Source organism: Sebastes fasciatus, chromosome 9, assembly GCF_043250625.1.
Source record: "Sebastes fasciatus isolate fSebFas1 chromosome 9, fSebFas1.pri, whole genome shotgun sequence".
NCBI lineage: Eukaryota > Metazoa > Chordata > Actinopteri > Perciformes > Sebastidae > Sebastes > Sebastes fasciatus.
The window spans coordinates 13,303,097-13,330,708 of NC_133803.1; the positions used below are offsets into that span (position 1 = coordinate 13,303,097).

The 27,612-nt window shown below is 41.2% G+C and overlaps 1 protein-coding gene across 3 annotated transcripts in view; it reads left to right on the plus strand.

Moving 5' to 3' along the window:
- The window catches only part of adam12b (ADAM metallopeptidase domain 12b), a 113,302-nt gene that overhangs the window by 20,592 nt on the left and 65,098 nt on the right, over nt 1–27,612 (plus strand). For all 3 annotated transcript variants that reach the window (XM_074646128.1, XM_074646129.1, XM_074646130.1), the window contains one exon: nt 2,505–2,578. In XM_074646128.1, coding sequence (XP_074502229.1) covers nt 2,505–2,578 — 74 coding nt within the window. The remainder of the gene's footprint in view (nt 1–2,504; nt 2,579–27,612) is intronic.

Genomic DNA, 27,612 nt, shown 5'->3' on the forward strand with positions numbered 1-27,612 from the left:
CAGTGTGCTTCCAAGGGCTCAGCGAAGTACGGACATCTGGCTTGCTTGATTTTCTTCAGTAGAAAGTCCCTTCCTTAGCTCACCTTGTTTATCCTCTGTCGTTTCCCTGTTGTGGTTTCTGTCCTCGCTAGCTCCATCTCCTTTTCTTTGTTGAATATGATTTCGCTCCGTAGGCGATACATACTGTGAAATTACCTCCTGAAACTCGTCAGCTTTTCATCAGTTTTACAAGTCAGCATTGCACAAACCTGATGCTGCGAGAAAGATCCAACAGCGCGAAAGCAGCCATGTCATTTCTTTTCCTGCACCATAACATAAACTAGATTAAAAAGATGCATATACGTCAAATCAGCCCTCTCTGGACTCTCTAGACGTAGTGTTCTCAGGCAGGGAAGAAAACCATTCTGTCCCACCTACTACAGCTGGAAAACAAAATGTTTGAAATTCGGCATCCCCCACCACAACTTAAGGAACACTTTTCCAGAGGAGGGAAATGTGTAGGTGTTGAGTACTCCCCGAGCAATCAAACGTTTTTTTTTTTCCTGGTGCAGGGAAGTCACCATCTGAGAGAGTTGTTTTTTTTCCAGCCTTATGCTCCTCTCTCAAAGTCAGTCAGTAGAGAGGGGCAGTGAAGTTAATTGCATGACTACATGTCACATAGGAGTTAACTACATCAGATATGTTTGACCACCAGCTATTGCTGACATAAAACATTTATGTTTAGTATTTTTACACTAGGCTGACCCTCCCCATATTAAAGTGACTTCTAGGGCAGCTGGTGGTTATCTTACCGGAGGTTGCACTAAGACCTTGAACCTCCCCTGATAACAAATTGATATAGGTGCTCCTTGTGCCAATAGAAGGTTATGAAGCAGTCGTAAAGTATTGCAGAGTCATTACTTACAGTGACACCGACTCTCCACACACACACTTGCAGCCACACTTGCACAAAAAAAACATAGACACACTGACTCTCAGACAAAGCTGCAGAGTGACTGGCAAAGTATTAGCCTGAAGGCATCGGTCAGCAGACCTGAGAAATGTCACTGTGGAAGAGGACAGAGTACGTCTGAAATATCAACTGATGATGCAGAAATCTACATCTGTTCCTCACTGTGTACATGTCTCTCTGCAAGCTAGGATAGATTACATTTTTCATGTCTTTTTCTTGTTTTTTTTGTGTTCATGTTGTAAGAATGGTCTGAGGCCTCTGGCATGAATGCACTTTGCTTCTGTCCTGCTGCGAGGGCACTTCTTTACTCTGATAACTATTTTCTGAAAAAACATCAAGTCGTCTCAGAGTTGTTTGTTGGGAAATTGCCGTTTTGAGATTTGATTCAGGATTTAATCTCAAAATGACATTTTGACATTGTGAGGGAAATATCCTGGATCACCTTCATTTCCTGGCTTCTTGCAGCCATAAATCAGTGACACTGAAGTACTCACATCGTACAGTCATCACAGTTGCTCCTGCACCGAAATACAGTTTTTCTGCCAAAGAAACGTCACAACAATATTGAGATGCTGGACGAATACTGGACTCATGTTCTAGGTTAGGTAAGAAATACTGTCCATATCCAATATTTAGCATCATTTTTGCAGATAATGTCCTCTTCTGTATCAACTAGTTTTAACATAAAAGTGCAAATTTCAACGGCTTTTTCCACCATACATGTCATTAGCAACCCTAATCTGATTTCATGTTGTACAGGGGTAGTGTAAAGCGCTATCTTCGCCCCGGGCCATTCCATGCCGACCTAGAGCCGGTTGTGGCACCCCACTACAGAGGAAATATGCTTGGCGAGGGCCAGCCAGCGCTGAGGAGATTTCCCACGAGGGGATCCTCCCACACGGCCGCCGCCAAGTGGCCCTCCCTGACCCGTCAAGCGAGGCAAAAGTGCATCGCTGTAAAATAAAGGGGTGTGCTGGTTTTATAACGCAAGACAAAACGAGAGTGTCATTGTGAAATCGAATGCCGCACAATAATTATTTTATGTCGATTATCTTGTTTTCATAATAGTTGGAAGCCAAAATTGTAATTGTAATTGAAATTTGATTAATTGCACAGCCCTAATAGGTAGGACATTTGAATCCAGCACAAGAATGGTGGAATAACAGTGAAAACTACTATATAGAAAGGTGGTCATTGAATACGTTGAATGGCTATTGCATGAAAAATGTTGACCATAGTAACAAAATTGGGATTTGATTTCATGAAACTCTTAAGGATGTTAACGTACTTACTTGGACAGTATGGATAGAAAACGTGAGTTGAAACTTGTCCAATATACCTACTTTTGAGTCATGCACAGACTTGGGAAGTGTAGGATGTGGAAGCTTTCTTCCTGTTCCTCTAACACTATTGTGCTTTGCCACATCCTGCCTTGTACAAAAGGCCTGTGTTTCAAACTAAAGGTGAAGCTTCACACGAATGCTGATCCACCGGCAGGATGGGTGAGATCCGGGCACCACCTTAACACTGCCATCACTGTTTTGTGTTTCAGGGTTATCCTGCGTCACTCCAGCTGCTGGTACGTGCGGAAGGTGAGCAGCTGATCCTGTTGCTGGAGAAAAATGAGTGAGTTTTCCCTCTGATTTATTCAAATTCTCTCTCCATACTCATTGTGAGCACCAGGACAGAGGAATCTAGATATTTATTATGTTAATCGCACACAGAGCCAATAGATAAACCCACGCTCCCGGCTATGGCTGGGCTGAAGTTATGTATGCAAGAGAGGGAGAAGTTGTATGGGTCTGGGCTATGATATAGTGTATTCAAGGAGGGAGAAAATAATATGTCCCCCAGTGATTGGACTCTTTTATGGTTCAGTCTCTCTGAAGGGCCGAGAGATGAAAGCTGATAAAGAATAAGGAAGAGGAGAGCTCTGAGGACATGCTTGTTCTCCTCTGCTTTGCTTTTCCTCTCCTCTCATCACTCCACTCCCTTCCAGACTGCGGAAAATAACACAGTGAACTGTGGAACGAGGGGTGGGATCATTTGGAGTTCATAAATATGGAGATGCACACACATTCTCGCACACAAACGGTTCCATATAGAGAGGAAAAGATTGATTGTAAAGGCCAGGTTACATGTCCGGGGACATTTACAATCTCACAAGAATGATGGCATCGCTGTCTCAGGTCTTGTTTCTGCAATGTTTCTTACTCAGAGGGAGTGGAGACATAATATTTTACCCTGCTGCTTTGGGACACATATATTGACACTGGAATGATGGACTTGGCCCACATCTGGTCAGAATTCTATCACTTGTAACTCGAGAACAAACACTAATCGGGCCGCTGAGATTTTCTGGCTGCAGAACCTTAGTGGGAGTTGGGAAATTAAAAACAACTACGTTGTTGTTGTTGAAGTGATATTACGGCTATTGATTCACATATTTATTCTCTCTTTTACATCCATCTAAAACCCCTATTAGTACGATTTAAAAAAATGTATTTCAACCACCAGTCTATTATGTGAGCGGTAGGGATTTGTTACCAATTCCAGTGAAATTCAACGATTCTTGATACCATTCGATATCTCGGTAAAAAAACAAAAGTAAAATATTATATCCCATGTACTTCAACATCCACTCCTTTATTACTGTTTGCATACTGGTTTTTGTTAGGAAGTTAAACAGGTCACAATTCCCTCTTTTGTCTATTTTATATTGCTGTGAAAACGTCTCCTTCAAACAACTGGATTTATTCAAGTTTCTCGCCAAAAAATACATTTTACAAGATTACATTTGAACACATCATGATAACGTTAGAATTTACCTTTTGCCCAATACTAATTTTTACTGAATAGAGTAAATCAACGGCACCTCCTGTTATCGTTAGCTGTTAGCTCCGTGCAGGCCTGTTCTGCTTACCGGCTAACAGCTAACTAATATCCCTACTGAGCAGATACATTTATTGATTTATTATTAAACATTACATTGATAATGATGAAATACTCCTCCCCCTGTCTTATTTCCCCTCACCCAAAGCTCAAGGTACCCTGCCAACCCTCACTAACACAATTCCAATTACTTGCCAAACAAACAAAAAAACAAAAAAAATGCTATATATATAATGTCCCTGTCCAGAAATGACACACTCCCTAGAAAAAATATGTCCTGACTGACCCTTCCATTGCCCGTTCTCCACGTGATCTCTAGTGACCTCGGCTTCAGCTGTGAGTCATCCGTCACCAGCCTGAGGCCCGGGAGCATGCTGCCATTCCCATCCGGCCTGTTCTCTGTCAGGCCAGATGTGTCCTCTGATATCGCATCACCAGTTCAGCCAACTCCGAACAGGTGGTCTCTGACCTCTACGTGAGTCTGTTTTGTCGAGGCTGTGACCGTTCAGTCTGGAGCAGGAGGAGAGATACGGCCACATCAAAGGAAAATGTAGAGGATGTCGCGATGCCTTTTAGTTTTTCTGAATTATCTTCAGTAATGTTTTCCAAGCTGGCAACAGTGAGTGCTGCTCCGATATGTCATTTTCCTACATTAAATATTTGCACATTGCACACACCGAGTACATTGAAGTTGGATGGACCAATCCCACGTCGCTGACATGTGCTTGACAGTTCAATTGCTCAGCATTAATAAAAATGGTTCCTTTTAGCGTTTGAATGGCAGTTTTCCTCCAGCAAGAACAAAATATGGAAGTTTAAAGGCGGTTTTCATAATAACAGCACTTTAGAGGGGTGGTACGCAAATTTATTTTTTTAACCCAAAGCTGCCCTCCTGGCTTCACTCGGTGACACATGTTCACAGTGTGGATATTCTTCATAGCAGTGTTTTATTTTTTCTTGACGCTCTTAAGTTCATGTTTAATGCTGCAAAGCTGCATGGAATATGTTCGTATTTTAATGGAGCTCAATGGGGAGCACAGGGGTCAGGTTTTACCAATTTTGTTCCATAAAATTTGTCTTGATTGGATACTGAGATACTTGAGCATCAGTTTGTGACATTGTACCTACAGCAACAACAAATTCTCATCATATATGAAGAGATATGTTGAATATTTTAATTAAACCGTAAACCTCATTTGTGCATGCGGAGCAGAAATTGCTTCCTAGCGATGACGCTGTTCTGCTCGCGGATACTGTTCTTTGCGCTCGCATCATGTGCACGCACCTGTTTTTTTTATGTGCTTCAGACTAATTAAATGTCATACCGGTGAGTGTGCACAGCATGGTTCACGCTAGACTCTTTTTTTTGACGGCCATTAATATTCAAGTATTCCAGCCATATAGAACAACTCCCGGATATATGTTTTAAATAGCCATATAAATGCCTACATTTAACATAACTTGAAAATATGTTAATAATAATAATAATAATAATAGCTTGGATTTATATAGCGCCTTTCATGAAACCCAAGGACGCTTAACAAAGACATAAATAAACACAACAAATGTAACAGTAGCTAGAGGCCATAGGCCTTGGTGAAGAGGTGGGTTTTGAGGAGTCTTTTGAAGGTGTCCAGAGATGGTGCGTTGCGGAGCTCTATGGGGAGAGAGTTCCAAAGTGTGGGGGCTGTCACACTGAAGGCTCTGTCCCCAAAAGTTCTCATTCTTGTGTGAGGGACGGAGAGCTGACCCGTGCCTGAGGATCTAAGGTTCCGGGGCTGTGTGTAAGGGTGGAGGAGGTTAGATAAATACTGAGGAGCCAGGGCATTGAGGGATTTGTAGGTGAGGAGGAGGATCTTGTAGGTGATGCGGGACTTGACCGGGAGCCAGTGGAGGTGGATGAGGGTGGGGGTGATGTGCTGCCAGGGCTTGGTGCGGGTGAGAACCCTGGCAGCCGAGTTTTGCACATACTGGAGCCTGTCCAGGGCTTTGCTGGGAACCCCGGACAGAACTCCATTGCAATAGTCCAAACGGGAGGTGACGAAAGCGTGGATGAGGGTTTCTGCCACAGAGTCAGAGAGTGATTGCCGGAGACGTGAGATGTTTTTGAGGTGGAAGAAGGCGGATTTGGTGATGGACCTGATATGAGATTGGAATGATAGTGTTGGGTCCAGGATGACACCCAGGTTGCGGACTTCCGAGGATGCAACCAGATCCAATTAATAAACTGCTGTTTGTTAGCCCCTTGGCCCTGTCCCAGGAAAACTTGGCTTCAGCAAGACAAGTACAGATCTACTGAGGAGAGAAATCAGTGGGGGTCCACTGTGTGTGTGTGCGGGGAGTGTTTCCGTAGGTTACATACAACAAGACTGAATGTGTTTAAGAGAGTCAGAGTCTCTTTGTTTTTGTACACCTTGCAAATAAATACCTACGCTTGGATTTGATTTGATTTTTCTGGGTGGTAGAGGCCACATCTTTTGTGTCCTTGCTGGCCACTCATAGGCACATAAGCAGCGAGTGGACTGCGTCTGTATTTCACAGATCCTTAAATTTAGGGTCAGTTTTACAAGTTATCACCAAAAGTGTGTCACAGTTGTCAAAAGAAGAGCCCTGCAAACCTCATCTTCTCATCTGTTTGTTCAGAGTTAATGTTCTTTTGCACTCCAGGGCTCCAGAGTGCGACCAAAAATCGGACAGGTCTGTCTGTGTGTGTGTGTGTGTGTGTGTGTGTGTGAGTGTGTGTGTGTATGTGTCAAACCGTGCCCTGTAGGCTACTCTTCCTCGAGCAACATCACAAACATAAAACCAACCGGGAATTCAAAATGAAGAGAACTATTGATTGTTTTGTGTCAAGAAAAATACTGCGGTGCTCGTTAACACCTGTGCCCGTCCCTGAATGCCCCGGCCCAGACCTGACATCATCAGTGGAGCACTGCTCCACCACATGTCTCCCCGGTCCCCTGTAAAATGCCTAATCCTGAAGTGGGGAGGGCAAAAAGTGTGTGTGTGACACTGTAGATTTAATAACACAAGGCAACTTTACCGCTAATTTCTTCTTTGCTCCGATAATCGTCAAATAGCTGATCTGCTCTCAGCGCATCTCTCTTCCTCTCTCTTAGCGGTGTAAGAAAATATAAAAACAATTGTGATATTGCGATATTATGTTTTGTGATACTGTATTGATTCTCAAAAGCTATTTTTGATTAATAGTTTACATACAAAGATTAACTCAGTCAATACCCTCTCAGTGTATGTGTCCTCTCAAAGTAGTGCAATGATGTTGGATGTTACAGAGACTGTGATAAATGCAAATGCAGAACCCACTGCTCTGATTGCATAAAAAAGTAAAAAAATGTACTCATATTTTATACATGTGATGGTGTGTTCTTTACACTATGACATTTTTCCTAAAATTAGATTTAAAAAGACGCAATATATCTCCTTGCTTCCTGTATCGCAATAGATCGCAATATATTGAATGGTAACCCCTGTATCATGATACGTATCGTATCACCAGATTCTTGCCAATACACGGCCTTACTCTCTCTGTCACTTGACCACACACTTGCAGTGATTTATTGTTTTACTGTTGTTTATTACTGTGGTATCGAATTGGTAGAGAATCGTGGAATTTCACTGGTATTGGTATCGACTACTAAATTTCTGGTTTTGTGACATCCCTAGTATAGGCCTATGGGACCTGACAAAATGCTTAAAATGTATTATTGCGATGCCAAAAGACGCGGTGAAGACTTAAATTATGTGCTGATGCACCTTGATGAAAAAGTTAGGCGCATCAGTGCAACCAATGTAAAAATTTAGTCTGGAGCCTGATTTAGATCGACCTCTCAGCTTGAGTTACGCCTCTCGGCTTTATTTCAATTGCAACAGTCTTATATCCCATTACATATTAACTTCTTTTCTCCCACATGCTACTTCATTCAAAATCGGAAGCTTAACATGGTTAAATGGGAGAAAATGTTTTCCCATTACTCTGTCATGTTTGTTTTTTTACGTAAGACCAATGGGAAAGGCCATGTCATATACAATATTTAGGGCTTGGCGTGTTGTACGGTGCAAACAGAGCTGGACAGACGTGCAGACTTGTGCCAGCAGCAGCTGCTTTGATGTATAGCATTGATCAATGGCACAGTTGGCCAGCTTCAAATGATTAATGGTGGCCGTATGGGACATTCCACATTAGTCTTGATTAAAGACTTCAATAGCACTGTCTGGGGGACCAAGGTGCTCCTGCGTGCGTGCGTGCGTGCGTGTGTGTGTGTGTGTGTGTGTGTGTGTGTGTGTGTGTAAGAGTGTATATGAGAGAGAGAGAAAGAAGTATCAGCGGTGTACAGCTTGGCCCACTTCCTGAAGTTTTCTGTATGTAATATCATAATTTCTGGTTTCTAAGGCCCATTCATGTTTGAAATTGTTCAACACTAGTGCTGATATTTCCAATCATTATCACCGTAAGAGAAATTCCTTCACCTTGACAGCCCTATATTGAACGAAACAACGGTGTGTTTCATTGTCGATTAGTTTAACTTTTCATTCGTAAGAGGAAGAATGTTATTTTTAAATTTTTTCAAAAGTGGCTTTAACAAAAGAAGCCAAAAGTACTCAAAAGTTACATGTTGTCTAAAAACAAACAATTGTCAAATACTACCAAAATTTTTATCAAAACCAGAAATGATCTGATAAAAAAAAAAGAAAAGCAATATTAAGAATCTGACCAGACATTCGATGCCTGCTTAAGGTATCAGTTTTCAGTTATCTGTGCTATGGATACATTTTAGTCGGTACCAAGAAATTGTCAATTCTATAGAGAATACGATAAATTGGAAATGCAAACCAGCTTTTGAGATAATAAACACATGAACAGAAACATATCTCTTTACATTCTAATATTCATATTTTTTTCCATGTGCTAACATTGCTGAATGTACTTTACTTTAAGTAATACAAGATGTATTGTCATTGTCAGTCCTATTCTTAGGATGCTGTTTTTATTTAAAATGCATTTTTTCCAGCATTTCTCCTTGAAACTCAGTGAGCTGAATGTGTTCATAGTCTAAGTAGCTCTCTACGCAGCGTCCTGCGTTTCCCAGTGAGAACATTTCCTTTCATTCTTCTGCTGCAGGAAAGAAAAGAGGAAAGAGCCCTTTTGAAACACATGGCCACATAAAACAACATCATTATGTTCTTGACAAAAAATCCCCATAGCAACATCCTCAGTGTGTTTCTTATGGGGAAAGAAGATGCACTCCATTTCAATAACACAGCTGACAATGGCAACATCCCTCTCATTGTGTGGTACCACAGAGGAGGTATAATATCCCCCCAGTCTATTCAATGATGAGGACTTCAGACCAAACAAAGAGAGATCCCAGGTTTCAGTTGCTCTTTAATTGGATCTGTCAAGGAAATGAGATAAGTTGTATGTGGCTCTGTCTTTCAGCGGCGCTATTTTGTTTGGCTGTCAACTCTGCTGCCTAATCGGGGTTTTAGAAGAACTTTTATGCTTGGTCAGTAATCATGACTTTCCATGCAGTCTAAAGTATATAAAGTCGTGCTGACTTAATCACCAGCATGAGGTCAGGAATCAAGGCCAGCGGTGGCTCTGGGCAGGGGTGCACTCAACCCACCCAAACGTGCAGTTTGCCCACCCAATCAGAATTTAAGAAAAAAAAGTTTTTTATTTTAAGTCAATGGAAAAATAGCACAGAAAATACCGGTACCGTTTGTAACTTCTGATTGGCGGCCTACAGCCCGCCTCCAAAATCGCCCACTGCCCACTAAAGCTGTGTAATGGCAAGAACCTGACGATGCATATCATGATACAGGGGTAACGATTCAATACATTGTGATACTGTAAGGAAGGCGATATATTTATAATTTAATTCAATTTTAGGACAACTGTCATAGTATAGAGAACACACCAGAAATAAACCTTTTTAGAATAGGCAAAAATAACACATTTATACTGCATGCAAAAACTGCATGGTTTTTCCCCAAAACGCTTGTGATTAAAGTGGGCATGTCTGTAAAGGGGAGACTAGTGGGTACCCATAGAACTCATCTTCATTCACATATGTTGAGGTCAGATGCCAAGGGACCCTTATGAAAATCACCATTTGAGTTTTTCCTCGCCAAATTTTAGCGCAACTTTGGAGCGTTGCATGCATCGGTACCAATGGATTCCTTAGGTTTTCTAGTTTCATGTGATGCCACTACCTTCACTCTTGCTTTAAAACTGAGCCCGCTACAACCTCAGAAAGATTGAATAGCGGCTGGGCCCGACGATGGGGCGTCGGATTTTTAAGAGGATAATTAAAAATGTATACAGTGTTTTGGAGAATTGATACAGTATCGTACAACATAATATTGTTATACTCATGTGTATACACCCCTATTATAAATCCCCATGGGGGGAATTAATCTTCTGCATTTAACCCATCCAAAGGCACAATGGCAGAAGCTTGTATCTGATATTGACTCTGACAACCCTCTGGCTTTCATTTTGCCAGATTTTTGTGCCAGCTGGCCAGGGATTTGAACCGCCAACCTTCGGATACTAGTCTGCTTTTCTAAACTCTGGACTGCCCACCCTAATATAGCAGGTTAGAACCGGCCCTGTCAGGAATAGATGGATGCTGGATGTTGAGTAGCAGCAAATTTCACAAGTAACACTTCGGCGGTTTACTTCTTCTGCCTCTCGCACCAACTCCTCCATCACTCCCACTTCCTCTGTTCCTGCATGTCTGTGTGATCAAGTTGTTTGTGATGCTCTCTTCCTGTGACATGTCTCTCTGTCTATATCCAGGTTGTTCTATCCCCTCCCCCCCACCAACCCTTTATCTCTTGCTGTTTGTCCCTATCCCTTCCTCCCACGCGCTCCACACGCATGCTTGTGTTTTCGCTGAGCAGCTCTTCTGTCACCATGCAACCTGAGACACTGTCAAAGCCACCGGTGGGGAACGTTGGACCTTAGGCTGCTGTTTGGTGCCAACACATGTGTACTCGGACTTCGGTGCCAAGTCTCTGTGTGACTTTACTTTGGATGCCAAGGTGTTTTGTTCTGCCTGTCACAATCAATTCAAACATTATTACAAGGTTAAACACCAGTCACCTACAAGCAAGAGGTTTCTATTAGCTGTTTCGCTGCACTCTGCTTCATTGTGTATGCCAATTATTCTTTGATTACCTATTATGATACAGTATAGCAGAGGAAACTGATGTCCAGTGTACTTTATAGTTTTGCACACTGAATGCACTCACTGTGCAATATCATTTTCCACTTGTGCAATTTTGTTAATAGTCTGTTTATTGTCAATACTGTATATACTGCTCCTATTTTATACTTCCTTCTATTTAAATGGTTCATATTTTGTTTCACTTTGTTTAGCTCTTTTTATTTTTTACTGTGTTAGCTGATGCATTTTGTTTTTTGCACTATCCCCTTCGCTGCTGTACACTGCACATTTCCCCACTGCGGGACTAATAAAGGAATATCTTATCTTATCTTATCTTATCTTATCTTAAGAACAACATGCTACTTAGGCCGTGTTTAGACAGACAACATCACTGAGAGAAAAAACTGAGCCCCATCATTCATTTAAAGGAATAGTTTGGGAAATATGCTAATTTGCTTTCTGGCTGAGATTTAGATGATAAGAAGATTGATACCACTCTCATGCCTGCTTGTTAAACATAAGGCAAAATATAAGCCAGCAGCCAGTTAGCGTAGCCTAGCACAAAGACAGGAACAAATGGAAACAGCTAGCCTGGCTATGTCCACAGATAACAACATCTGCCTACCAGCACCTCTAAAGTTCATTAATTAACACAATATATCTTGCTTGTTTAATCCATATGAATGTCAAAATTAGGGCTGTCAATCGATTAAAATATTAGTCCATAGTTAATCACGGTTAATCGCACATTTTCACCTGTTCAAATGCACCTTAAAGGGAGATTTGTCAAGTATTTAATACTCTTATCAACCACGTGTGTCAGTGTGCTGACTTGACTTTGTCCAAAACTGCACGGACTATCATAAAGTGGGCATGTCTGTAAAGGGGAGACTTGTGGGTACCCATAGAACCCATTTTGATTCACATCAGAGGTCAAGGGACCCCTTTGAAAATGGCCGTGGCAGTTTTTCCTCGCCAAAATTCGGCGTAAGTTTGGAGGGTTATTTAGCCTCCTGCGCGACAAGCTAGTAGGACACGGTTGGTACCAATGGTTTCACTAGGTTTTCTAGTTTCAGCTTTAGGGCTGACCTTTTACGAACTGTAACCAGCTTACAACCTCCGAAAGATTGAATAGCAGCCGGGCCCGACATGTGATATGATGTCAGTATCTTCACTGTAGCTTTAAAACTGAGCCCGCTACAACCTAAAAATCACAAGTTGCGTTAATGCTTTAAAGGAGGGAGTGGCGTTTAAACTAATTTGCGTTAACGCATTATTATTGCGTTAACTTTGACAGCCCTAATTTCCTGGGGTCTCCAGGTGATGCCAACGCGGATAGCTCCGGCACAGGCAACGTACCGCATTGGCCAATCAAATAATGCAATGCATGCACACATTCCTAGTAGATTACTTTGCAACATGAACAGCATATTTCTACTGTTGACCTGGTGATCATTGCAACGGAGGATAAAACGATTGCTGTATTACTCTCCAGAGTTATGATATCCTTCCTCATAATGTTATAAACAGCTGTGCGGTGTTTCGTGTCTGATAAGCCTTCAAAGTCGCTGATCTATCACTCACATGGACCTTATCTGGATAATATTTCATTGGTATTTCTGAACCCGAAATATCAATCCCCACAAACGTAATACAAGACTTTCATACAGGTTAACTGCAGCTGCTAGAAGTCCTTTACCGGCTGCTGGCTTTTTGTCAGTGTCAGGTTGAGAAACAAAACCCTTTGACAGTCAGACCTTCTCCCTTCACTTGTGACAACTATCCAAAAACGCACATTTTGTCTGGGAAGATCTGGAGCATGCGGTTATAGCAAGAGTCTTCACACGCCCTGTCTGTTTGAGTATTGATTCGATTGTGAATTTCACCTCTTTTTCTCCTCCTGATGACATTGTGGTTGCAGTTTTTGTTAAGCTTAGAGCACATACTAATCGCATTTTGCCTCCTGCCATCTTTAATTAGTTGGCTAAAGAGTTTGAGGATAATGCAGACTGCCCTTGGGGAAAGTTGCCCAGTCTTGAAGGACAATAAAAAAAGAGACAGAGAGAGAGAGAGAGAGAGAGAGAGAGAGAGAGAGAGAGAGAGAGAGAGAGCAGTCTTAGGCGTTGCTTGGGGAAAAGATTAGAGTGGTAGTTTTTTGACTGTTGGGATCAGAGCCAAGCATCTGAGCCAAGCTAGCTCAAAGTCTCTCATAGTTGTATTTTCTCTTAAAGTCTCTCCACATCCCTCGTTCCCTAAAAGTGTGATTGATTTTCCAGACTCAGAGATCGCTGGGTAAGATTCGTGTTGAGCCAGTTTTTTTTTTTAACAAATGATAGATTAAGTTGATTTTGCCATAAAGAAAATCACATACTATACTTGACCTGTAATATAGTGTCTGCATGACGTCATTGATTTATTAGATTATGTTTATTACAATACAACAGCTACCTAAAACTGTAGTTGGATTGCAGTAGATAAAAGTCAAGCATTTTGTGGAATAATTAGCCTAAATGATGCATGTGTTCCAGTTATTGTCATAATTTTGCTTTCAATGAAACCGTTGAATACATTAATGCACTAATGCAGTATGTCAGCATATGGCATCATCTATTTGTTCGCTGCTACAGACCTATTTTTAGGGGCCTGCAGCAGTAGAGCGGATGGTGAGGGTGTCATTACTGCACTTACGGTTCCGGTTGTGTTTCTGTGTATCTCTCTCTCTGTATATGTTCATTTCGCATCATATGTTCAGGAAACGTCTCCCAATTTATCTGCTTTTAACCTTACATATACTGAGTTGGTCACCTGTCAGAGGTGCTAGCTATAGCAGAAGAGTCAGGATCCTGTGAAAGCAAGCGGTTTTCTGTTTCCTTTCTGAGCACTTAACAGAGAGTGAGCGCTTCCAAATGAGAGCACAGATGTGATGCATTTACAGTCTTGTTCAAAAACTCCTTAAAAAAGGCTGCAGTGGGCGCCTGGGTTAACTCAGTTGGTAGAGCGGGCGTCCATGTATCAAGGCTTGGTCCTGACCGCGGCGGCCCGGGTTCGAATCCGGCCTGTGGCCCTTTCCGCATCCACTCTCTCTCTCCCCCCTTTCAAGACTCTATCCACTGTCCTCAATAAAAATGGAAAAATGCCCCCAAAAAAATAACTTTAAAAAAAAAAAAAAGGCTGCAGCTCTTCTTTATTTTAAATTAGTCTCTGTGATATACTCAGTATGGTGTCGGTGGAGTGAACTATTGCTTTGGCGTAGGTGAGCAGCAAAATCTATTATCTGTGTTGGAGTATTTCATAAGGTGGAGTGGGGCTTCAGATGTTGATGGTGCATAATATCCATATTTATCCTCAGCATCATTTATCTGCATCAGCAGGAAACACTGCTGTAAAAACCTGGAGAGTGTGGTACATGAGTGATTACATTGCCTCGCTGTACACAAATAGATTTCTCAACATAATGAAATGCAATGTGTGAACCGTACATTATAATGCACTTCAGTGCATTTTGTCTATGACAGGATACAGCCATTAGCGTACAATTTGTCATCAAATTACAGTTCTTAGTAGGGATGGGAATTGATAACATTCTATTGATACCAATGCCATTATTGATTCTGCTTACCGGTCCAGTTTTTCGATTCCCTAATTGATTCTTGATCAATTTCTGTGTGGAATAAAAATGTACGCCTACATCGGTCTTCCATCAGTGCAGCTGTTTTATTATCGCTGAGTCTGAACACAGTGTAGAATGTCTGCTTAATAACAGTTGAACATGCGACTACGTCCGGTTTTAAAAATAAGATGTTAACAAAGGGAACTGTATATACAAAATCCATATATAGAAATAAGATTGATTGGGTTATATTCACCAGAAATATAAAACATTACATGGCCATTATAAATTAAAAAGAAAATACCACCAATTTGTGAGGGAAATGTCTTTATTCTTTGATTTTTGGGTTGCTGAAAATCAAACATTTTTACTGTAGTAATTTAGATATGTTCCAAGTAAAAGTCCCTGGAAGTGTATGATTTAACTTTTTCCCATGGTTAAGCATTAAAAAAGTTAACAAAAATCGCAATAAATCGTACTATGGTATCGCAGTACTTGTAGAATTGCAATTGGCACCCAAGTATCGTGATAGTATCAAATCGGGAAATAGCTGAATCGTCCCAGCCCTAATGACGCATGAGTTTTTGCAACGCGCAACTGTCAGAAAAACATGCCGGTATCAATAAAAGTAATTGATTACCTCGGAGGCATACAACTCCGATGGATTAGACAATTTGGAACCAGTTCTCAACTGGAAACAGTTCTCGATTCCCATCCCTAGTTCCAAGGCCAGAAAATCAGATGGCACTAGAGTGTATCAAAATTACTTTTCACACACAACCTCACCATAAAAATCTTGATATAAAAGCTTTAATGAGAGATATTTTTCAAAGTGGAAATTGCTTTGTGTGTGATTCACATGCTCGTCTACATTATATCTCAGCACCCCACAGAGAATGGGTCATTTGTGGTCCCATGAGAAATAAGGACTGTTCTGCCTGAGACAGCACAGCTTAGCAGCAGTTTCACACTCAGTGTGGTGTTTATCTGATATGGTTAATGCCAGCAATATCTCTCACCATGCTATCAGCCCATACAGGTGATATAAGATACAGATTATAGGGATTATTGACATTGCTGCTGATGCTGCTGATCCTGAGTTTAAGCCACTGGTCTGCAGCACTTTAGATTGCCGTTATCATGTATGTTTCAGATCTATTCAGATTACAGTCGGCCTCTCTAAAGTCATATATGTACATTATCTAAACAAAATAAGCATATATCGCCATGCATGTATAAAATACTGTATGCACAGTAGCCTCTGGCAGAACTCTGCAATGTTACATAATGTTGGTTTCAGCACAATGTGACTAACAGCCTCATCAGTGAGCAGACGGCTTACATTCATCAGTTCAGAAGGTCAAGGTTGTTTACATACAGCACACACACAAACACACACACACACACACACACACATGAGAGGAAGCGTGTGTTCACAATAAATCCAGATGTGCTTTGGAAAACAAGGAAGAGAGGAAGTGCATCATATGACTTCACTGATAGAGGGGAAGTTTTTGCTGTACTGGGTCCATGTTGAACTTGACAATACAGGGACAGCAGCACAATTAATCCACAGGCTGTGTGTATAAACACAGAAGCCAGTGGGATTTTATTTTTCTATGGACAAAAATACAAAGACATGCTGTTGCTGATTTAGTTCTGAATCTGCAGAGAGAGAGATAAATGTATACTGAAAGTGATGAATATGTTCTTTTGGAACAGAAACAGGAAATCTACAAGAAATGGTTCATATTTATAATGGGAGAATGTGTTTTAAACAGTGAAACTGCTAAAAGTACAGCAGTCGTTATGATAATTTTCACTAGGATTTTATTTTTGCAGTTTTGGTCAGTTTTTTATTGGTTATATTGTACTCACCAAAGTAATTACTGAGATCTGGGAACACGGCGACATTACTTCAACTGAGGCTGTATTCTGGCGGTGCAGCGAAAACGGAAGTAGTGCCAAAAAAAAAAAAGTGGCGGCATGTTGGTGGGAAAGTAGAATCAGAATCAACTTTTGGAGAAACGCAACCCGACGTCACGCTCTGGTGGCCAATCATGTTACACGCAATCCAGAGCTGTTAATTGACGTTAATTGACCCTTCGCTAAGCCCCGCCCCCCCACTGCTACTCCGTCAAGCTGTCAGAGCTGCCATAGAGCCCACACTGTCACTCACTGCACTCCCTGCATACATATCTAGCTAATTTTTGGAAAAACAAGAAAGCAATTTCAGAGAGTATAGCAGACAGAAGGGGCTACAATATGAGTTTGGAGGATATACCAGGATGTCAAACTGATTCAGCAGCAAAAACAGGTTAAAAAGATAAAAATAGAAGCTAAAGCCTACAGATCGCAGTGTAAAAGTGAACCATCACTACCTGGCGATCGAGACAGACGACAGTGAAATTAAGGCACAACACTGTTCCTGTAAAGCTGGGTAGGTCTTTATTCACTGTTACAATCGTTACAAAGGAAAAGCAGCATGTCTATACATTCAGTATACCTTCAGTAGCTTGCATAATATAGTGCTAATGCTAGTTAATGATGTGTTAATGTATTCTGCTAATGTAAGCTGCACAGGTTTTTTTTTTGTAGAAACGTAACATTTTAGAAACAGATATCTCCTTCCAACCTCTCCGGGTAACGAGCATCACTATCACACGTGCCCCTAGACACAATGTTTAACCATGACTAGCTCGAAATCCACAAAACCAGCCTGAAAATGAAGAAAATCTACAACGATTGCATGAGAGTCTACGGAGCGCAGCTGTATAGCTGTCGGACCCTGGTCAGAGCTGGCCGATGCTACGCTATGATTGGCCAGTCTGCGTGTGAGGGGCTGGACTTAGCGAAGGGTCAATTGTTGCAGTCAATGGGCCATAAAAGAGACTCTCCCACACGGCCACAAAGCCATGTGGCGAATTGCCGCAACGCCTGATCTGGTGTGAATGCAGCCTGTCTGACAATGATCAAAACCATGAGCAGCCAAATGATACAGACAACTGTAAAGAAGCATCTAAACTACTTTATTTGGAGGTAAAACTGAAAATAAGCACAATGTTAATATCACCGGTAAGAATGACACACCTACAAAAATCTGAGCCAAGTTGGAATTATCCTTTAAGGGTACTTCACATCTTCCAGATATACTGTGCAGTGACCTGTTCAGCACATATTGTTTGAGCTTAAACCCTTGAAGGTCAGTGACATTTTTTGTAATCCTTTTTTAGACCTTATTGAGAGGCAACCAGCTTTATGACTTATGTATCCCGCGGTCAGTGGGTGAATAGATGAAATGCAGTATTGTATTTTAGACTGCTCACACTGGCCATAGCTATCAGAGAAATGTCAAGTGCCTTAAAGCTAGAAACCAAAAAATCAGGGCTCTGATTTAACTTAAAAGCATTTTGTTGTTTTACCAGCCGTAGCCCATCCAATAATTGACATCTCCCGCTCAATATCTAGCAGCCATGACGACTCTCGTTACACCGCATCAGCATCAGTGACAGATTGCTCACCCCGATCCTCATGTTAAAATGATACATCAGTGCCAAGTGAAAGTTTCCGTCTCCGCCATGTTTGCAAGGTAATGGGGTGGAGAATGACAGATTGTATGCTATTATCTTATTGGCGAATCAGCGCAGCATTCCATGAAAGTGTAAAGAGTGCGTTTAATGACGTGAGACATTTTTTAAGAGGAGGGGAAGAATGCCTCGTGCGGTCTGAGACTGGAGAGCTGATGCTCTGGGATGTGTGCAGTCAGTGGAGCGACGGCGTGTTATATTAAAGCAGTTGTCTTGTGCGGCACAACTGCTCCTTACAGCTTGAACTTTAAAGTTGTCTGTGTGTCAACTTTTAGGATTTCAAAAAGGATGAAGTGGCTGCGAAGATGATTCATATTGATATGCACCAGTTATTTTTTTTCTGTTGCAGGAAGAAAGAAATGACAGAGTAAGACAAAAATAAAAGGGAAGGGAAGAAAAATGAAAGACAAAAACATCTTTAATATTTTTTTTTCTGCTCAGCTCTTAATTGCATATTTCCCCTGAAGACAAAAAAAGTATGGCTGAACAATGAGGCTGCCCAGGGGAGCCACAATAGATTAATTGGACAGATAGGAACCCTCTGACATTAACATTTATGCATTTGTTTACTCTTTTTCAATGAATAATAATAGGCCACCTCCCTTGAAGATCCCTAGTCACTCATTAGTTCCGGTGTGCAGCTTGTTATGGATGGGAATATTGAAGCAGCAAAAGCAAAAAACTGTTCATCTCAGTACTGGGCAGGCATACGAAAACTGTTTCCAGAGGTTGTTTAGAATACTTCTTTCTCACAAACTTTTAATGAAGATTTGATGCTACTGCACATTCTTGTTAACCATATATCAGCTTCAGTATGCAGGGGAACATTACAGGAGGTAAAATGCCCTTTTGTATTCTGTTTGGCAAGCATGCAAATAATCAACCTTTGGGCAAATTTACTGTATATGATATTTGTTCATTATTTTGTTTACAGGGATTCATTTTGGAAGATTTATCAATTCAGTACAATTATTCAGGCAGGATGTGCTAAGTTTTTTTATTAGATTCACACCATTTTAAATGAGCTGTTTAGACTCAGACTCCAACACAAACTACATGGAAGCCCGAAAACCACCAAAAGTCATATCTAGTGAAGCCCGTCTGTTAAACAGTGTTAACGCTTCCTGCTTCAGCCTCCCGACCGTGGTCAGAAGACACAGGGGAGACCGTAGCTTTGGTCTCCAGGGCCTGAGTCTCTGCTTTACTCGCTCTCTCGCTCCACCTCTCACGTGCATGCGCGCACACTACACACTGCAGAAGAGTTCGTAGCTCTGAGAATATCTAGTGAATGTACAGTGGAAGTTTGTGCAGAAATAAATGCTGCAGCTCCTCCAGACCAACAGAGGTTTCCCGTGTCTTGTTTCATGCTGCTGAGTGAAGGGACGGGGCTCCGCAGCAAGTAACGTTATCGTCTCCCACCAAAACTCAGGTGTGTCCCCCTGTTCTTTCTGACCACAGTCGGGATGCTGAAGCAGGAAAACACAGTATCAGCATTGATTCATGGAGAGACCTTCGTCTGGTCAGCTAACATTACTGCCAAGCAGCTGAAATATAGAGTGATATTGTGGTTTTAGCTGACGTGTGTCGCCTCACTGTTTCGAGCGATGCTCGTTCATGTCTATGTAGAGCGAGCGCAAGCACGAGCAACCGGACGCTGACTTTCATTGACTTAACGGCCACAGGTGTCGCTGTTAACAAGCAATTTCTGATTCTTACATAGAGGCCCTTGAAATCGGTAACTTTGAGCAAATATGATGAAAAAAAATATTTTTAGGTTGTCAAAGTGAACACATTAATGCACATTCGTTTTAACGCCACTAATTTCTTTAATACATTAACATAAGACTATTCTCAGTTTTAAAGCTAGAGTGAAGATACTGGCATTATATGAAACTAGAAAACCTAAAGAATCAATTGGTACCAACCATGTCATACTAGTTTGTCGCGAAGAAAGTTAAATAACACTCCAAACGTGTGCTAAATTTTGGCGTACCCACGAGTCTCCCCTTTACAGACATGCCCACTTTATGATAATCACAAGTCATAGTCAAGTCAGCACACTGACACACTGACAGCTGTTGGGCTTGAGTTTGCCATGTTATGATTCGAGCATATTTTGTAATGCTAAAACCTGTGAGGGTTTCTGGACAATAATTGTCTTTGTTTTGTGTTGTTAATTGATTTCCAATAATATATACTGTACATATATTTGCCCACTCCCATGTTGATAAGAGTATTAAATACTTAACAAATCTCCCTTTAAGGTACAGATAAGAAATGTGTGATTAATCGATTAACTATGGACAATCATGTGGTTAATCGTGATTAAATATTTTAATCGTTTGACAGCCCTCAAAAAAGCTAAAATCTAAAAAACTGACTTAATATTTTTTGCTTGTCACTCAGTATTCCACCCAACGCAATTGTTGGCAATAAAAATAGCCTAACAAATTTACCAATTATTAGTTTGAGTTAAGGGAAATAAGTGACTCAACATAAGCAATTACAGAATACCATCTCTTATAGGAGTTATCAGTTGAACCTCTCAAAGTAAATGTGTTTTTTTCTAAATGCAAAAAAGGCATCAAATCCTTTAGCCAAGAGGAGGTTGAGGGTGGATTTGGATTCTTCCTTAGTGATTAGTATTTAAAAATAATCCGCACAAGATCTCCTTAGGCTTGTAACCATTTGTATCGTTACCACAATAGATTGATCAAGCATGTGTTCAGCACTCTGCTACAGTATCAAGAGCATATTTTTCTAACAGCTCACCACATAAAGAGTTTACGGTTCACTGCTTGTTAGTGGTGGTGATGTTGCCTCCAGGCATTTTGAGTTTGTACCGTCGTCATCCGGCTGCCCAGAAAATATTCTGTGCTGCTTTGTTTCGGGTAATAAAGAATTCATACACTCCTGGAGCCACACATTTCACATTCTAATATTTCGCTGTGAAAGTTTGGACGATTAATTACCACAAACGGCCTCAGTGGTGCAATATGTGGAGAGGATGTAAAAAGCGGCCAACTTTGCACAAGATGGACAGGTTGAGTCTGCGTTACAGCACCGTAGAGAAGTTAGACGACTGGCCTGGATTCATGTGCAGGGTTCACTCTTACTGTACTGTAGATGAGAGCATTTTTCCCTCCAGCTGAAACTATTCCCTTTAAAGGGTGCAAGGGCAATATGACATCATGCTCCTGTTCAGTTACGAGGAAAAATATGTTTAGTATGGGAATCGTTTTATGGTGCTAAAATATTCCGGACGTGTAGGCCAGCAGCTATGAAACAGTTCATTCTTTAACAACTCTGCTGTACCTCACTGCTGTGGCGGTTGTCGTTTAGATCACAACCGAGGGGAAATAATGACATTGATTTAGCTTCAGTACAAATTGAAATGTTTCACAGCTACCAGCTTTTTGTTAGAAGTGTAAAAAGGTTTGGCTTTTCGACACCATGGCATTTTTTTAATCCTTGTTTTGCACCTGCAGCCTTGCATTTTTACCCAAGATCTGTTATCAATTCTGACGACTTTTTAAGACTCTATAGTAGTAAAAAGCAGTGACAGTAAAAAGCAAAGGGTGGTAAAAAGAAGAACTCTCTGGAAGCATAAAAGATAAGGTTGCCATCTCTGTGCTATATAAAAGAAAATAAAACCCTTTGGAGATGTAAAGAAGATATGAGAGGAGAAGAAAGCATACCCAGAAGAAAGAAACTGACTGATACTCTCACATGCTCAAAAAATGTGTGACAATTGATGCACAATCCCACGCTATGGATACCTGTATTTATCTTAAGGCATTTAATCTGATACAGTTATACAGTCACCTCTCACTGTGTGCTGTAAAGTGATCAGGAGAGTGGTACAATCATATATGGGTACCTGCAGTATACCAGCATTTGTTAGAGGGATGCTGTCTATTTCCCAAGAAGAAAAATCCTATGACATGCTGGGTGGTATGAACAAAAATTTGTATCGCAGTATTTATTTATTTATTTATTCTTGCATGACTGGGCCTTTATAGAGGTTTATAGTGGCTTATTCTACTTTCAGTTGTACATTGACTATAAAAAACATGTTAATGTCATCATATACTGATAATAATAAACAATAATAACAATAAAACAAAGTTAGGACGCTATTGTATCCTCCTCTGCCATATATCCTCAGCAATTTCTTCCCCTATTAACTGCCGAATAGCCGTCACACATGTCTAGTGGCAAATTAAAAAAAATATCACAGCCATCCGAAACTAACATAAGGCACAATAATTAACTTTTGGAACAATATATTAACCCAAAGTGTTGACCGTCTGACCGTCCACCACTGGAGGCGAACCAAACCTGTTACATATGCATTGCAACGACGTCACTCCAACACGGCTTGCAAGCTACTGTAGATAGAAACTACTACTACAGTGTTCACAGATAACAGGTCAAGCAGTCATGAAGGAGATCTAATGGTCTGTGATGTAGCTCAAACAGGAAAATGTAATTTGAATACATTATCGGGCATTTGTGTTTTCCCAAGAATGCCTTTGATTTTGTTAATTTTGGGGAGTGTATTAGAGAGACAGAGACAAAGACAGCCTCCCCTAACTGTATCACAACACCATAATTCATCATTCACTTCTGTGTTCTAGAGCAGTGGAGCCTTGTTTTCTCCCTCTGCAGTTTGTTTTAATGATGTGATGACTTCACTCGCCTTGGGCTCCACATCACACACAGAGCTGTGAAGTCTGAGGTGAGGGACACAGACAGAGAACATTGTTTGAATGCGTGTGCAGCCTCTTGGTGATTGAATGGCAAAAAGCCAGGTTTTCATTGGATCTGAACCTGAATGTCAACTAAATTGGACTCAAGTTACAACACTCGTGACTGTAGCTTGTAAGTTGTGGGCCTGAACACTCATAGACTGAGTCATTGTTACATTTGTATCTGCAGGGCCACTCTGGGTCTTTAATCTCGATAAACAACATGGTAGAAAGGACTATTTGTTGTCTTTCTGTCTTTCTTTTCTCTATGATCAGAATCGTATTTTGGGAAAAGTGTCATCTGGTCGTTTGTGAACTCTCGGCAGAACGATTTCAAAGTGAGCACGCTGCTCTCGCTGTGACTTCTAACTAAGCAAAGAGGGATCTTGACTCATTAAGGAGCTATCTTTGCTTTGGTCAGTCAATATTTAAGTAGGCTCGGCCGATCAGCCTGTTTGTTTGATATTGGTCTGCTGCCTGCTGGAACGTTTATATTGGAAATTTTGTGTGTGCTCTCTCATTAATGTGACTTTGTAGCCGTACTGGCAGCGCTCGGTCAGTTGGTCCGTCCAACACCGCTTTGGTCCAGACTGAAGAATCTTGATAGTATGGATAGCCCCTTTTTGCCAATTCATGGGCCCCAGAGGGTGTAGCCAAATGACTTTTCCTCTAGTACCACCATGAGGTTGCCATGAAATTTGGTGCAGATATTCAAGATCCCGAGGGTAGAATCACTACTCACTTTAGTGATCCCCTGACAACATATCAAGTGCCACCAGCTGATTTTCAGTGAAATATCTCCACATCTGCTTGTTTTATTGGCACAGAATCCGGGCTTTTCAACTGCGTTCACCGGCATTGCGATGTAGGTGTTTACAGCGGCCGTGATTTCTTTGCATTTTGCACTTTTTTTGTCATATGGGATTGCTTTGGAAAGCGAGGAAGCCAGAGTCATTTACTTCTGGGCTGATTCTGGTTGCTTTGGTCGTGTTCTCGCTACCGTACTCGCTTTGCCGCTTCAGTTCTTTCGCTTTCTCCGGGCTCCTTCTCTCTCTGCTGCGTCCCTGCAAATACAAAAACATGCCGGGCCGAATACGTCACACACACTCGCCCAGGACAGAGGTCTGGACGGGGCGGAGTCTGTGACAGAGGGGAGAGAAGGAAATGCCAAAGCGAGTCTCATGTCGGCGGGGTGGCTTAATAACATTACATGACAATTTGTATTCGATGTTCGCGATATAGTCATTTTTGATGTATATTTTGACGACTATATTTGATGTATCACCCACCCCTACAGGATATAGTGACTGTTTCATAAAGTTTTTCAATTTTCAAGTTTCAATAATATTTTTTCAAATCATATTTGCTCCAATCTACCTACTGCTGCTTTAAAGTGATACAATTCAAACCTAAAAAAACAGATTCATTTTATGACTTACTGCATTTTCACGAGCTACAGTTATGTAGTTGTTACCAAGAGAAGCACAGATGTACTTGAGTAATCTTGTGCAAAGCCAGAGAAGTAGAGTGAAGGAAGGCACTCCTCTAATTCTGCAGTTGTGGGGATTTTTCTGTTTTGCTCCCTCCACTCCTCTCACCCTCATCTCCCTCTCTCCCTGGTTTTCTCTGGCTTTGCTGGCTTTGTACACTCCAGTGCTCCCGCTACAGCCAAGCCTAAGCTGAAGGGACATTGAGCTGTATGTAAATCAATTTGGAACGCCAGCCGTATGTGGAAATAGAATTAGACTTGTCAACCACACCTCTTTAGTTCCTGCTCTCTTCTTCTTCTTCTTCTTCATCTCTCTCTCCTTCTGTAGTAGTGTGCTCTTTTTCCAGTTAGGCATACAGTACCATAAGTAGCAGCTATAGGAAGGCTTAGGGTTAGGCTCGTGGGGGAGAGGGGATTAAAAGAAATCACTAAAGTTAGCAGCCTTCAAAGGAAGCAGAGAGACTGCATGAAGAGCCACATTTCTCTCAAATGGTTTCATGCTCAAGGGTCTTTGTGTAATGGTGAATTATTACATGAGGCATGGAGTCACATATATGTAAATGAGGCTCAGCGCTTTAAATTTTGCACACAACATTGTGTACTCTCTGGATGCCCAAGAACAGGATGATATCAAAATAATGTTTTTTCTTTTCAAATAATCTAAACACATGTTTTGGTTCAGCAACAACAACTGTTCTATCTGCCTTAATGTCAGATATGACAGAAAGTCATATCTGACAGTTTTTTTCTGTTATGCAGCAGAAACAGGAAGAGGGATTTTATATGGTCCACTCACTGTAATGAGTTTTTCTGCTGTGTCCTTGTCTGTATGGTCGCTGCATTGTGATAGTCATATCTCAGGCAGGCAGCCATTCATTGATTGTTGTGTCGGATGTACTGTATGTCAGCATCCCACTTGTGTCAAGAGATGGAAAGGGAACAGGAGCGTATGTTCATCTGAGGCATCAGAGATCAGAGGTTGAAAAGTCGACAAAGAATCCCAGATATCTTCTAGATCGTCTTTTCCAAATAATGAATCATACTCCTCACAATGTTCAACAACAACAGCTATACAAGCATGGACAACATGCCAGGCTCTAAAGGACAGTGTGGAGAGCTATTCATCTGGCTTTTACAAATGTTCAATAACTCATGCCGTAAATTAATTTTCTGAGAAATTCAATTAATTTAATTCTGAAGAGCGATTTGTAAGCTACTAAATAAAAGAGATGGGAGATTATTTTTTTAAAGGCAAATAACAGTGTGTTTCTGCCTCCCAGAGGCGCTATTAAAGAGCCCCTCATCCATCACAATTAACCTGGGCGGCTATTAGTGAATCGTTAATTAGACGTTAGACTGTGTCTAATGAATCGCAACACACACTTAGGAGCATTGAATCCATGGTTATGGACTCAAGCAATTATAGGAGATTTGATTTTTTTCAAATCTTTTTTAAAATGAAAAATTCCAAGTCAGAAAAGTATATAAAAATAAGCAGTAGATTAGCAAAGATGCACACAGTGTGCACAGCGTACTTTATAAAACATGTTACAACTTAGGCCCTGTCCATGCGTATACAGATATTTTTTAATTTTCCTCTACGTTTTTGGCTTCTCGTCTACACGCAAACGGAATTTTGGGTCACAAAAATGGATATTTTTCTTATATTATTAGATATTATTCTCCGGTTACTTTGTATCCGTGTGGACATGTAAAACGAAGAGTTTGGGAAAGGATTTGTGCATGCCCATTGTTGCTTTGAGTAATGAGCATGCGCCAGAAACAATTACAAAGTACGTTACGTTTTACGTTTTGTCAGCGCTGCTCGGACTAAATACTACTTTTCTTTTGAAAAATGTTACAGTCACAGGAGGCCAAAGCAGGGAACACATTAAACACGTCGAGGCTGAATGGTGATTGAATGTGCTTTTGGGCGATTGAAAGCGAGGTTTGGAGCACTCAGAGCTAAAGAGACAGTTGATGCAGTTTGACCAGGAATCCCAGCCCCCCACCAACAATAACTGTTATCAAATTTACTATAATGAAACCGAAGGAAAGGGAGTGAGAACGTTGGCAATGAAATTCCTTGACCCTTAACTTTTGATTTCACTTGTGGTGAGGTAAATATTACAGCGAGCGTTTGGAGTTATTTTTTGCGTTTGAGTGTGGATGGAGATATTTAGTCAAATGAAGGTCGTGTGGAGGGAAAAATATCACTTTTTAAAAATATCTGTATACGTGTAGACGGGGCCTTATTCTACAATTGTTGTATAAAAAAGAACAACTTGAGACTGAGACCATCATCTTCCTCATGTGGAGTAAAGACACACGACTAATTTACTCTGCATTCCTGTTCCATTCATAAATTTCACCACCTACCTCTTACAAAATACTTGTGGAAAAGTTAAAGCAGCACTTGTCGAATTCACACCAGCTTTCTGGTGAGGCGATTTTCAGACCAATTCTCATCTGCCGTTCGCCATCTAAATTGCATTCGATTGGCTGCATGTTCCTCTTGACAAAAATAGGGATGGAGTGGTGGGTAGTCGTTGCTAAGAAAGGAGGTATAATCACATGAAAGTATTCTGGTATTCAGAGAGAAACGGCAGCCTCGCTTTCCACCATTGTTGGGGTTTTAGTGGCAAAACACGACCGACACGTCTTATAGGTGCAGTGGGGGATGACATTCTCTATCTGCTCTCAATGAAAATGTCAAATCTTGTTTAGAATGCACTCAGGAGAAAGTAAAACCAATGCCTGTTTTTAAAGGGTTGTAGTCCGCCCAACAGCTCAGATTTATTTCTCTATACTGGGACAGTAAAACGGCAAAGAGGGAAACATTAGAGCAGTAAAGAAATGAGAACCAAGGGTCATTTTCATCTGTGTACGATACACAACCCCACACCACGGAGCTATAAGGTAACCAGCGATGGCAAAGCAAACACTCAGTAAACATCCATGGCCTCATAAACTGTGTACTCTTGCCAGGGAGTTGATTACAGGCAGATCCCATCATGTAAAACCTTTAATACAGTATGTGTCGTAGTACCAGGGGCCACGCTGCCATAAGCTGGCTCTCCCAAAACATGCTCCCAAAGCACAGCACGTGAGCATTTGCATGGAATTACCACTCACATG